This window comes from Staurois parvus, unplaced genomic scaffold (assembly GCF_062004578.1).
Source record: "Staurois parvus isolate SC_StPar_1 unplaced genomic scaffold, SC_StPar_1.0 ptg000099l, whole genome shotgun sequence".
Taxonomy (NCBI): Eukaryota; Metazoa; Chordata; class Amphibia; order Anura; family Ranidae; genus Staurois; species Staurois parvus.
In genome coordinates, this window is record NW_028317895.1 from 5304572 (window position 1) to 5318822 (window position 14251).

Sequence of the window (14251 nt, forward strand, 5' to 3'; positions counted from 1 at the left end):
ATCCACTTACTGTCTCTGGCCCAGGTAGGCAGGGTGTAGTCCTCCTTCTGGACACCAGAAACCTCTGCAGCCTTAATGTTCTTAAACAACATAGGCAGCATTTTTCCCCAGGCACAAGCAACAGAACAGACCACAGAAAACAGCTCTGCTTCATTTGAACTTTAGCGCAAACCCAGCCACGAGCCCCCAGTTGTTTTGCTTGGTGTCTGTTGAGGTTACTTTGCAGTATAAACCAAGGAAGCAAATAAACTCTATAGAGTTAATATCTGCTTTACTAAACAATAAAGGCTGAATATACAACTGCAGGATAAACAATTCATAGCATACAAAGTATAACAATATATGCCTACAACATGCACAAGCTGACTATCTTCCTAGTAAATAAGCAGGTACAATGTATGTGATGAGCATAAACTAAACAATTACTTAACTTGGATTTTTCTTTATGATGGAGTCATCTTCTAGGATCCAGGATCTTTCAGGCTGCTTCCTGCTTCTCTGGAGTCCTCAGAAAAACTGTTTCCTTCTCTGTCTCCAGAACAATTGTGTCCTTTGTTCATTAGCACATAGTTTGTTCAAAAGTCCTCCTTCACTCCCCTTATCCCTGCTACCTCATTTCCTGTAGTGAGTTTCAGAAGCAGCCCAACAGGTTTGTTAGCATATCAACAGGGGAGGCCTAGCTTCAAAAACAGCATATGTGACAAAAATGTTACTCCATATTAGTGCTATAAATATCACTATAAATAGCCATAGCAATACACATTTCCGACTGCTTTCCTATCAGTTTACACCCCCCCCCCCCAAAAAAAAAAAACCCACAAAAAAAACCCTGAAATTATGACTGCAGCATTATTTTGCTTTGAGGCCATATTCCCACCTAAGCATGTTTTTGTGCAACGATGAATGTTAAGTTAAGGCAGCCTGTTTACTTTTATTGGGTCCTCAATACATGAAAAAGCACCTTAGTACCTTCAGGCAACATAGTGCATCACAGTGCACAGAGCATTTGCATTTTTTTGTTGAAGTGTGCTTGAACCATATGCATGATTGTATATACTGTTCATTTGCACAGAAGTTCCAATCAGAATGACTGCCAACACACATGTTGTGCATGTATACTGCATATAACTGTATGTTATTATGCAGTAGATTTTAACATATATTACTATGAACACATAACTATGCAACCGGCCTAAAGAATTAAGCCTTCCCCCGCAACCTGCCCCCCAAAGTATTTATATTAAAAGAAAAATACCCCAAGCTGCATTCTAGCTGGTCTGGTGACATCACTTCCTCTTCTTCCTCCAGCGGTGGTGGTAGGTGGCCATTCTTCCAGGTCTGAGTTCCTGTAAGTAACGCTTGGTCCTGGAGTACTGTGAGCCCAGCCTGCCCGATGGCATGTAAAGGACATCCTGGGCTCACAGGAATGAGCATAATGCCAGCACTGGACTGAGGAAGAAGTTGAGGAGAGCACAGGGGCGTGGAGAGGGTAAGCGGAGATTGGTACTATTTTTTTAAATGCGGAGGGGAACCAATAGAAATTGTTAGACCTGTGGATTTCAACCATAAGCAATATCAAGCCATCACTATTACCAAAACTTCAAAACCTAATTACAGGTCAGTCAATGTTTTTGTTTACTTCTTGACTATCAAATACTGTCAATTCGGCAGATAATGTTTCTCTAGAAATCTTCACAGGAATCTGCAATGTGTATAAAACTCATTGACGCGTACATGGAAACTGATGTAAACCAATTTCTCTGCAAGTGAATCTGCACATCAGTTTTCATCGGTTTTCATGCACGTATGGTAGGAACGAGCCCTAATAAACAAACTATGGTCAGTCTGTGTAATTTTTGAATTTTTGCTAATTCATAGATGGCTCTAGTTTTCTGCACAATAGATGGAAAGTGAAAGATTGCATTGTATGGTTCTTGGCATCCATGCATCTAACACATTGGTTTATATGTTGTTTAGATATACTTTTTAGGCCATCTCCAGCCAAAACTCATGATTTTAGTTTCAAACAGAATACAAGTGGCTTGTATCCTTCATTATTTTTTTATTGTTGTTGATGTCATCATTGGGGAGATTTCCTCTCACCTCCTGTCTCAGTGACTTCCTGTCACGCTTTGATGCTGAACTACAAACTGGTACTTGTATTAGTATTCATGTCTCTATTAGATACATTTTTCCCAACTTCCTGTTCCAGTGATAGGAAGTCAGAAAAAGGAAACAATTCATCCCGAGGGAGCTAGCAGCTTTACCGAGCAACTCATCTCTACCCTATTCAAAACTAAAATATGTTTGCCAGGAGTTCAGCTTTACATTCTAGGAGTGTACATCAATCCTGTTGTGTATCAGAATTTATCACGTTTTAATTACTTTAATGCACAATTTAGCATTTTATTGTTTATGTACTTGAATCTATAAATTTTCTTTTTGTTTGCAGATGATATTCTAACAATAAAGTCCCGGACAGAGGAGAACCAACTTCAAGAAAAATCTGAAATTTTATAAAAGAATGTTATATAGGGAAGATGTCTTTAGACTTTTCTAGAAGCCACATCTCTGGTTTCTACAAACATTTAGTAAGACCATCCAAAGATAATCTTCCAAAACCATGCACTTTGCTTCCTGACATAAATTGATTTCCACAATCTGCGCTCAATATAAAATATACTTCAGGTTATGCTTACCAAATGCTAACTGTTTGTAATCTATTGGACTTCAGAGAGCTCACCCCAAGCAGTCTCTATGTACAAAATGATTAAGGTAATCACCAGAACATCACACAAGATGAAGAGAACTGTGTAAATGAATAATAAGATTACGGAAATAAAGAGCTGGGAATGATATGCCATCTTTGCACAAAGAATACCTGACCCTGGTGCCCCCGTCTGTAAATCTGCAGTGCGTGTTTGGGGGTTCGTGCCCCTCTGTATGGCAGAATAAGATGGTTATGTCTCAGGGCACATACACTTTTCTCAGTTGTTTCGCTGGTTTCTGGCTTATCTGGGGACTCATAGTACTGCTGTGTTGCCTGTGCAGTTTTCTAAGACGCCGCATGAAGAGACGTAGAGAAGAAAGGCTGCGGGAGCAGAGTCTACGTTCTGTACACATTGAACCACTTCAGTATGAGGAGTATGTCAGCAGCCCTCGCATCCCTGTGGCACATCGGATTCGGGCACAGCAGGCAGCCCAACCACCACCACAACAACCAGCAGCAGCACAAGCTCGACCATGGTCTGCAACACGCAGGAATGGTAAGTGGGAGCAACCCACTCATAGCTATTGCCATCACTACTATAATTGGCCAAATGCCAAACTTTTATTTTTACATAAAATGGGGAAGATTACAACTACTGTCAGGTTTTTATTACTGTCTGTAAGTTTTTTTTTTTATAACTTTCTGTCTTCTTGTTGATTGGACAGGAAGTGGATAGAAATCTCACCATCAGAGACACACAATTCAATAAAATGGAAAAGTGTATCAAATACTTACCATAATTTTGTTTTCCAGGAACCAATCAATGGCAGCATACTACCACATGTATACTGCCATATTGGTGCCAGGTAAAAATCTTTTTTGAAAAATGGAGAGCTCTGCCTTCTTCAGTGGTATGTGTGTCAACCAGGGGCGGACTGACCATTCGAGCTCTCAGGCACTGCCCGAGGGCCCAGGGTCAGTAGGGGGCCCAATGAAATGCCCCTGGTACTTTTTATAGGCTTTTTTGGGTGTGCTTTGAGTGTGGGCAAGGACATAGGGGCCCCATGATCCTCTATTGCCCGGGGGCCCCATGATTTGTCAGTCCACCCCTGGTGTCAACATTAGTGAGATTTTCCATGATAGGGTGTCATTGGGACGGGAAGGTAACAAAGAGGGTTTAACTCTTCCCACTCTATGCAAAACTGAAAAAGAAAACAGTTTGGGCTGATACACCTACCAGCCTTTAACACAAAAATAAAACATTAGTCCTTCTCCATTCAACCAAACTCTGCCCTTAGGCTAGATAGCAACAAGTTACACCAAGGATGAACTGAGAAACGTTTGTTCTTGCAGGTTGATGCAGCCAATTAGCCCTTTTATGGTACAGACAGAGTAATAAAGGGAAAAAAGCTTAAACAGAGCTATGTGTTGCCAATATCCCTCCATAGCTACAATACACATTAATAATTAAAACTCATGGAGCTTTATGTAAAAATCTTTATGTAAAATTAACAATTTCTTTATTTCTGCATCATAAAACATATGTCTTTAAAAACACTTTATTACTGATATACTGTATAGTAGATCATAAACAACAAAATACTTCTACATGACAGCAACGCTCAACTGCTACACAGTTGAGGATCTTGCATATTTGCAGGTACGGTATTATTATTTTGATATTTTCCTCACAGCTGGCCAAACCCAGTGCATTTTAGATTAAAAAAGAAACTATCAACATACCGAGACAATACCTGCATCTTATAGTCACAAAGGAAGGTGGCGCAGTACGCAAATAGCTATATAATGCCCAGCATGTGACAACAGCAAAATATACTTTATTAGTACTGGCCGAGGGGACAGTTGACTCCAAGTCCAGGTCTTCACTGGGGCATGCCTACTTTGACAAGAACCAAAAAAATGGGAATCTTGGGGGAAGAAGGCTGATCTGAGGTCAAATTCAAATGCTCGACACTGTCACTAGCAGGGGCAGACTGACTGTTCGAGGACTTGGGCACTGCCTGAGGGTCCGGGGTGAGTAGGGGGCCCCATGAGATGCCCCTGGTACCTTTCATTGGCTTTTTCATAGGCTTTTTTGGGTGTGGGCGAGGACACAGGGGCCCCATGATCCCCTATTGCCCGGGGGCCCCATGAATTGTCAGTCCGCCCCTGGTCACTAGTGATCTTGCTGCTTACAATTTGTATACAGTATGTAGCACGTTCAGGTCTTATTTCCCCAGCTAGTGACAGGACTGTGAAGGGTGAAGCAGATGAGCTCATCTGTCTGTCACTGTTCTCTCCTCTTACTAGCATGCTCTTTGAAATACAGCATAAGGGATTGTCTCCTTGTGCCCTTCCCCACCCTCCCATACCCAATCTACACTCTATCAAAAATTCAGTGGAAGAAGTTAATACCAAGATAAATTCGGGTACTTACTCTGTTTGAAATAAAGATGCATTAAAGCGGAGTTCCAGTCACACTGTGAAAAAGCTACACTTGGGCTTACCATGCGGCGTTGCTCAGGGATTCCCTGCAGCGCTTACCTTGTCCTTCGCTCCCGTGATGCGTCCCCTGCCGCGTCCCCGGCCATCTCCTCCGGCCGATGCTGGCATCCGGCTTCTGTGTTCCGGTCCCTGTGAGTGTCGGGATGTACGGTGGCCGGAACGGCGGCAAATTTAAAAATTTTTAGAAACTGTCATTTTCTTAGAAATGAATTTGACATAGTAAAACATTACTTTATCAAACCATTTCACATACCGTATACGTATGCTTTATCGAGACATCATGGGACTATTTAGACCCTTAGGGGTTTATTTACTAAAGCTGGAGAGTCCAAAATCAGACTCCCTTCTGCATAGAAACCAATCAGCTTCTAACCTCAGCTTGTTCAATGAAGCTTTGGCAATGAAACCTGGAAGCTGATTGGTTTCTATGCAGAAGGGAGTCTGATTTTGGACTCTCCAGCTTTAGTAAATAAACCCCTTAATGTCACTTCTTCCCTACATTGCAGGTAATCAACGCAGATCATACTTGATTAGCTGCTTCCCTGACTTCAAGAGCCAGGGTGGGGATGTGAAGAAAATGTGTAGGTAAAACTGAAACTGAACCAGAGAAAGATCAGTCCCCACCTAGCAGGACTGTGCTGTGTGAGGTTTTGTTCACATATTGTGTATCGGGGACAAATGTCCCCACTCCTGATTTTTGTTGCACAATTTTCACACGATTCCACATGCCACGCATAGGGTAGCTCATTCACTTTAATGGGCTTTCCTGTGAGTGCTTATAAACCAAAAGAAGCTCCTTTTGTGGGTGATGACAAGGTAAGCATGATTTGCAAACGCTCATTTTGCTATGATTGCCAGCAGAATTTCACATCATTTTGTCATTAAGAATAATGGCACCCAATAGCATGCTGCGTGTTTTGTGAGGATTTGGAATTGTGGGCAGAATTTTAGTTATTCTGCCCACGATTCCAAATTGCCAATTGTGCACTGACAGAGTTGTGTAAAACTCTGTCCTCTACAGAGAGAAATACAAATTCTTTGGCAGGTAACACAGCTCTTGTATATGTATTTTGTCTATGTATGTATTGTTTTCATTATAAAGCTGAAGTCAAGAACATGAGGGCATTACCTCAAACTAGGGTTAGAACAAAATATCCTTTGATCTTGCCATTAATGCAGTTTCCTTATCACTTCCTGTGAGCTCAACTGCAAGCAAAACAATGTTATCTTTCTTCTGCAAATTAATAATCTTCTCATTTCCCATGTAATGAAGATAAACAAAGGCAGACATATTTGTCCATGGACCTCTTGATCTTTTTCTGCCATCAAGCTTATATGCTTCTAAGAAAATGTGGTTAATAGAGAGAGACCTTTACAATGGATTTGTGTATGCATGTCTAGCAGATCTGTCAAGCTTCCCTTAAAACAACATTGTTAGATGCAAATCTTACCATATTTTGACACCATACACCTGCATCCAACAATCCAGTTCAAAGAAGGGATTTTTGAGTGAGTACAGAGAATAAACGTAATTCTTGTTTTCAAATGCTCACCCTTTCCCAGATAAATTAGACCACTATCTCTGTTCACTTCTTGACAAGCACAGTTCTCAGCCTTATCAAATTTTTATCAAACTGGAAATTGTTACATGAAATATCTTCGAGTCTTTCAAAATGGACACAATTCTGCTAGTAATACAAAGACCCAGGCTGCACTCTATGCTTATCAACCACGTCTCAAATTGAAAGTATAAGCTCCAACTACATTCCCCGTTCATTGACTATGCTGTGCTGATGTGATTCATGCTGACTGGGCTTAATCATAAAGCCCAATTTAGGTGAAACAGAATTAAGGGCATGTCCAATGGGCAGGGAGGGACTTTAGCTGAAGCTTGTACTTTCACTTTGAGATGTGATTGATACACGCAGAGTACAGCCTGGGCTTTGTATTGCTGTGAATGGATGGAGTAAGTTGTGTTTCTTGAGATACTAGCACTTGGAGCAGAGAAAGCCAGTGGGCTGATATGTAGGATGCTTTGAGCTGTGCCATATCTATCAAACATTGTAGCAGTATTACTAGTAGTTAGTCACATTCAACTGGACTTTTTATCTACTTTTGAAGATGTTGTGTAGCACCAACACATCTTCAGTTCCAGTGCATGTCAGGAAGATACTCCAACATTTATATTGAAAATTTAGGACACCTTGAAGCAATGGATGTGAAGATGTTGATTGTCCAAGTACAAGATGGGATATCCTGCACGATCAACATCTACATATCCCATGGTGATTGGATTAACCACTTCTTCTTTTTTTTTTAAACAATTGGCTTTTATTCAGACAAAAAGCAGAACATATGAACAGAAATGAACTGCAAGGAGGCATGATATAATATCATATCATGTTGTACACAATTATACAAATTAGATTTGGAGCAAACTCAGTAGCATAATCACAACATTATTCTGCAGAAAGCGTTCATATATTACAACGTTTACAATTTGCAGATACAAATGTCAAGGCAGATATAAAGGAGTGTATGAACAGAAGAAATGAAAAGCTAGTAGAGAAAGCATGAGAACAATAATAGTAAGGGCAGGGCCATCTCTGCGAGAGGTGTCAAGAATTTACAGGCATGGCCCACACGTCCAGGAGAGAAAAAGAGCTATTCGCCCATCATCCCCTTATACTTTCTGAAAAAGTGAAAGCATCCAACAGGACCACAATTTGTGGATTTCTTGTACGATTTCAGGGAACACTCAGAAATATGAAGGAGGCAACATTCCGGGGTTAATGGCAATGCAGTCCCCATAATAGAGTAGATGAGCTCTCAAACATCATCCCAAAATGGCTTAAGCCATGGGCATTGAAACCAAATATGAAACAAGGATCCCTCAGCTGACTCACAGCACCAGCATAGGCCTGATGTCTGGGGGAACCACCTATTTAACCTGTTCGGCGTAGCATACCAATGCGTTGACAATTTGTAGGAGGTTTCTTGAGTCCTGGTGCTAAAGGAGTATTTGTGAGCAAAGATGCAAGCTTTTCTCCACTGGTCATCAGAGAACTCTGCCTAAAAGGCTGATTCCCAACCTAGCCGAAAATTGTCGGGGGTGGCAGAGGCATTGTTTTAAAGCCAAGAATAGGCCAAAGAGGTGGTTTTGTCAATGGGTTTCCCTTTCAGACATAGCATTTCTAGGGTCGTAAGAGGTCTGGAAAAGACTGCCTTCCACCTGTGGTTCGTCAAGTAATTGTGTATTTGAAAATAAATCCAGTATGGGAGAGAAGCCTGACCACAAGTCTCCTGGAGCTCACCTCTGGACCTAACTCCCCCTTGCTTAAAACAGTGAGTCGCCAACAAAGGCAGTCCCGACCCATGCACTGGAATCACTCCCCGCTCCAACCCAGGGGGAAACTCAGGGTTGTTAGCAATGGGGGTGAGGGGACCTGGAGTGCACACAAAACCCTCAACATTCGCAAGATCATGATATGCATCTAAAGTCGCACCAGTTAAGAGATGAGCCAACAAAAGCTTCGAATGGGTAGACGTTGACAGCCATGGTGAGAATCATAAAGGAGCTGAAGAGTAGGAGCTTTCAAGTGAAGCCAAATGTTTATGTGCGGAATGACAATTTCAATCTATGATTCTGGTAATGTGAGTAGCGTAATAGTACATTTTAAAGTCTGGCAACCCCATGCCCCCAGAACCTTTAGTGCACGCGATTAGTTGAAATCGAATCCGCGTTTTTTTATTGGCCCACACAAAGGTCCTCTGAGCCTGTTGTAATTGCTTAAAAAAGATGGAAAGGAGCCTAATAGGGAGAGCATTCATACAATACAGTATCCGAGGAAGAATATTCATTTTGATGATTGCTGCTCTGCCAAACCAGGAGAAGGTTTTTGTAACTACTTACCCTCCAGAGGATTTACCCCCCTTCCTGACCAGGCCTATTTTCACGATACGGCACTTCGTTATTTTAACTGACGTCGTTATTTAACTGCGTTAAATAACTGCGTTATTTTAACTGACGTTATTTTAAGCGTGGTCATGCAATACTGCAACCAAATTACATTTATGTCCTTTTTTTCCCATAAATGGAGCTTTCTTTTGGTAGTATTTGATCGCCTGTGCATTTTTTATTTTTTGCACTATAAACAAAAAAAGACTGACAATTTTGAGAAAAAAACAATATTTTTGACTTTTTGCTATTAAACATGTCCATTAAAAAAATTTTAAAAATCTAATTTTGTCATAAATAAAAATAACCCATCACTTAGGGGATAGACGCATAGTGCCACATCCCAAAAAGAATACAAATTGCAAAAATGTTTTTGGAGCTATCTCCAGGACTTTAGAGGCTTTAGAGACTTTTAAGACACTGTGCTAAAAGAAAAAAACAAGGATAAGCTAAAAAAGTTTCATTTATTAACATTCATTAAAACAACAGGCCAACAATTTGGCTATCAAATACGCACTGTAATGCAGAATACATTTACTGAAAACCAACAAGTCACATAGTGTATTTGGACAAAACAGTATCCCGCTGTAAACGCCAACGCGTTTCGCAGCCCACATCTGCTTCTTCAAAGTCTTTGTGGGAATCATCTACTAAGACATATACATAACTTTATAGTAACAGATATTTAATTTATGCATAACAACAATATCGCCATTAACACATTATAAGAATATTATTGTTAAAACACTTACCACAATATTCAATTAGATCACAAAATTGTTATTAGTTCAAAACAGTCATAGGTGCTGATGTCTGCCATCAAGGATACATGCCACATCATATGCTGATATATCCACCTCCCCTCACACAAAAAGGGAAAGACCAAACCAGACACTGGGCCACACAGAGGAGAGGAGGAGGCAATAAGCCCCTCCAGCGATCACAATAGGCTGCAATAAGGAAAAAGAAAGAAAGGACTCTATAACTTCTTTCTATTAGATTGTCATTACAAAAAGTTCCAAAAACACCAAAGGCTATTTTTTTGGCCAATGGCCATATAAAGTAGTATATAATACAAAATTGTTAATATGGGGCAGGATATTCCATTTCTTCCATTTATATTTCTGCTACATGTCTTTGCTAAAAAAAAATCCTAATACGTGTAAATTAATTGGTTATAGCGTCTACAAATGGTGGTATATATAGTGGAATTTTTTTTTCATATACTAGTAATGGCAGCGATCAGCGACTTATAACGGGACTGTGGTGGACCATCTGACACTGGAGGGAACTGACTAACTGTCACTGACATCCCCAGTGACACTAATACAGTGTCAGATAAAGTAACACAGCGCCGCATTGCAAAAAATGACCTGGTCAGGACAGGGGGTAAATGCTCTGTAGGGCAAGTGGTTAACTCCCATCATACCATAGCAAAATATGTGGATAATTAACAGCTTTACATTTCCGCGCTATAGTAATCTGAATGCCACATAAAAATTAATAGCAAAAAACACAGTATTGCAGGTAACAACACATAGACATATAGAACACAAGGGTGCGGCGCAATGGATAAAAAAATAAATAAAAGTCCAATAATGTCCAGCTTAAATAAAAGTCTCTGAAATAAAATATAAATATCAAATAAATTCCAAAAATGTTCCAAAATAACTATGAGAGTCCACCATCACCAACCCCTCAGAAAATACTGCCTCTTACCAGACCGAAATGACCCCACAATTAAGTACGGGTCAAAAAAAGCGCAGAACAGATTCCAAATGTGAATAACAAACCTGGACACTTTTGGCTCTGGAGGGATAAGCTGATTCCCAAGTGTTGAATATAGGAAAAACGCCTGTTGGATCCCTTTCAAAAGATTCCCATATCAAGACATTAACTCCCAACTGATAATCCAGGTATTTTGCCAGAAGTAAACCTGTGAAAATGAATTATCCTCAAAGAGGACAATATCATCCAAAAAGCAAGAAAATCCTCATAGTGTAGTATAATCAAAAAGATTTATTGCCTTAAAATGTAGTATTAAACGTACAGTAAGAAAAAGTTAAAACAGCATGTCGCTATATATAACCAAATGGTTTGTTTATAACTCATAAGATGGCCACCAATTTCCACTACGTGCTGACGTCACGCACTCTGGCTCCTGATACATTTTTTTGGAATTTATTTGATATTTATATTTTATTTCAGAGACTTTTATTTAAGCCGGACATTATTGGACTTTTATTTATTTTTTTATCCATAGCGCCGCACCCTTTTGTTCTATATAGCAACATATGTACCTAAAAATAAAGTAGACACACAGCAAGTATTATGGAAAATTTTAGGCCATGGTCCCTTTTTTTGGGTTTAAATCAATTTTAATTCTGAAATGAAATTTAAAATTTAATACCAAACAGAACTGCTGTTAACCATTAACAGACCAACATGCATAGTCACTAAGACTCAAGCATCAATACCTTTTACCAACCAAATAACAGTTTACCAACTTCTGTCCACCCACAATGTGGGCGACATTACTTAAAAGCCAGGTTACCAACTTGGCGTCACCTCATTACCACTGCCTAAACAATAATTTATAATATTTACAATAGAGCACTGAAAATGCCCTTACCAATATCTGAGAAAATGTACCAAAACTATACCTCCCAAATTTCTGAAATTAGAAAGTGACACCGTTCAGCATACAGTAAGTAAGTAGCAAAGGACAAGTCCCTGGTTGCACGGATCTCAAAGATCTAATATTCAGAAAGTTATTATCTAAACAACACAAGTGCTTTGTTTCTTGCCTCTACTTTGCATTTTTATTGGCTTTTCAAAATAATAAATACAGCAATCTAGAGGCTGGATACAAAAGTTTAGTGCTGCATAACAATTTTGGCAGTAAAACAGTATATTAAGTGTAGAGATGTACACATCAGACCAAAAAGAGGGACAACTGAGGCTGTATGAAGGAAAAAGGGATTTGGTCTTAAAGAAGGGAGAAGTAGGAGCCTTGCTAAAACACTGGTAAAGAGACCTCTGATGAAACTCACCAGTTCACAACAGAGAAAAAGGAGAAGTCACCAATACCGAGTATAGATCAGCACATCAATCAATAACCATTTTATAACTTTATCATTAACTGAAGCCCAGGCCTAGAAAACCACTTACATGCTAAACAAACAGTATTATTTTCCCTAGGTTCACACCAAAGTGTTTTCTGCAGAAATGCACTACAGTCCATTTAACATGATTTCCTATGGGACAGGTTCACATCTCCACGTTTTCACCTGGTGCATTTTTTGAAAAGGGTCAGGGACTTTTTTAAATGCAAAAGTTGCGTTTTTGGTTCTATACACGTTAATGGAGATGCTGCAGAAAAGCATGTAGTGCATTTTTGCTGCATTTTTTATGCATTTTTGCTGCTTTTTTTATGCGTTTTTCTTTTTAATCTGCCCAGCAACAAGGAAAAAAAAAAGCAAAACGCATCAAAAACGTGGCGAAAACGCACAGCAAAAAGCACTGCAGAAACGGATCAAACGCAAACTGCATAGGTGTGAACCTAGCCTAACATTTTGAATGTACCCAAGTAATTTCTTTTCAGGTGAACAATAGGGATATCTGGCACAGCTCTCACTTGCAACAAATAGGAGATATGGTCAAGCAGTTGCTTGCAGTGAATACCCCATGTACCCTTGCAAGAGAACTTAAATCTCAACAGGAAGAAAAATAAAATCCTCTGAACCGGAAAGCATCTGGTCATTATAAAAGGCTCAGGTGTGTGTAATAAATGCAAAGAGCAGGATGGATGTAAAGTACCCAAGCACTGAATGCAGGCCTGATGCACACCCAATGTAGTAGCTGCATATCCCACACCATCACCATCTTTTAACCACTTTACCCCCCTTCCTGACCGGGCCATTTTTTGCGATACAGCGCTGCGTCACTTTAACTGACAATTGTGTGGCCATGCAAAGCTGTACAGATATGACATTTATGGCATTTTTTCCCCGCAAAAAGATCTTTCTTTTGGTGGTATTTGATCATCTCTGCATTTTTTATTTTTTGCGCTATAAATAAAAAAAGTCCAACAATTTTGAATATATTTTTGACTTTTAGCTAAAAAACATATCCAATAAAAAAATTTAAAAAATAAAATTTCTTCAGAAATTTAGGCCAAAATGTATTCTGCTATATGTCTTTGGTAAAAACAAATCCCATTACGTGTATATTAACTGGTTTACATGAAAGTTATAGCATCTACAAATGCTATACTGGTTTATATTCTGGAATTGTTTTTTATTTATTTTTTTATACTTGTAATGGTGGCGATCAGCAACTTATAGCAGGACTGTGAGACTTCTGACTCCAACTGACACTGGGTGGGAACTGATTAACTGCCACTGACATCTCCAAAGACACTAATACAGTGATCAGTGCTAATAAGCAGCACTGACACTGTACTAATTATACTGGGCAGGAAGGGATTAACTACAGATGGGGTGATCAAAGGGTTAACAGTGCGCTGTTTTGTGCTTACTGTGTGCTGGTTTACTAGGGGATGTGCTGCTTTCTATCTCTCTACTTTGCAGAGAGATAGAAAGCCATATGTCCCTGCTGACAGGAGAGAAACCTGTGTTGTTTACACAAAGATCTCTCCCTTGTCAACTTCTCTGCCAGACCATGGATCACTGGCAGGGACCTGGTGATTGACATCTCCGGGAGCCAATGACAGTGCAGGTAGGTAGGGTAGTTATACATGATTTTGCACAGCGTGGCCACTCTATAGCAGGATATCTGCTATAGGGCGGTCTTTAAATGATTACAGACAGATTTAAACTATGATTCTGATAAAGGAGAGCCATCAATTTGCAAGAGAAAGAGAAGGGCAGCCTTGTGAATAGTTAAAATTGCTGGATTAGCTCTATTGGGCAATGTGAATGTTCTAAGGCATCTAATGATAACCTCACCTCTTGCCTTGCTAATCCAATTCTGCAGAAAGTTAATTTACCTCATCTAACCAGAATAAACTGATTGGGAAGGCACAGAAATGTTTTATATGCAGAAGAACAGATTAA

General features: G+C 39.7%; 1 protein-coding gene across 3 annotated transcripts in view; it reads left to right on the forward strand.

Annotated features, from left to right (window-relative positions):
• The window catches only part of PRR7 (proline rich 7, synaptic), a 76860-nt gene that overhangs the window by 41511 nt on the left and 21098 nt on the right, over positions 1-14251 (forward strand). For all 3 annotated transcript variants that reach the window (XM_089671128.1, XM_089671129.1, XM_089671130.1), the window contains exon 2: positions 2453-3266. In XM_089671128.1, the coding sequence (XP_089527254.1) occupies positions 2858-3266 (409 nt within the window). In that variant the 5' untranslated portion in view covers positions 2453-2857. The remainder of the gene's footprint in view (positions 1-2452; positions 3267-14251) is intronic.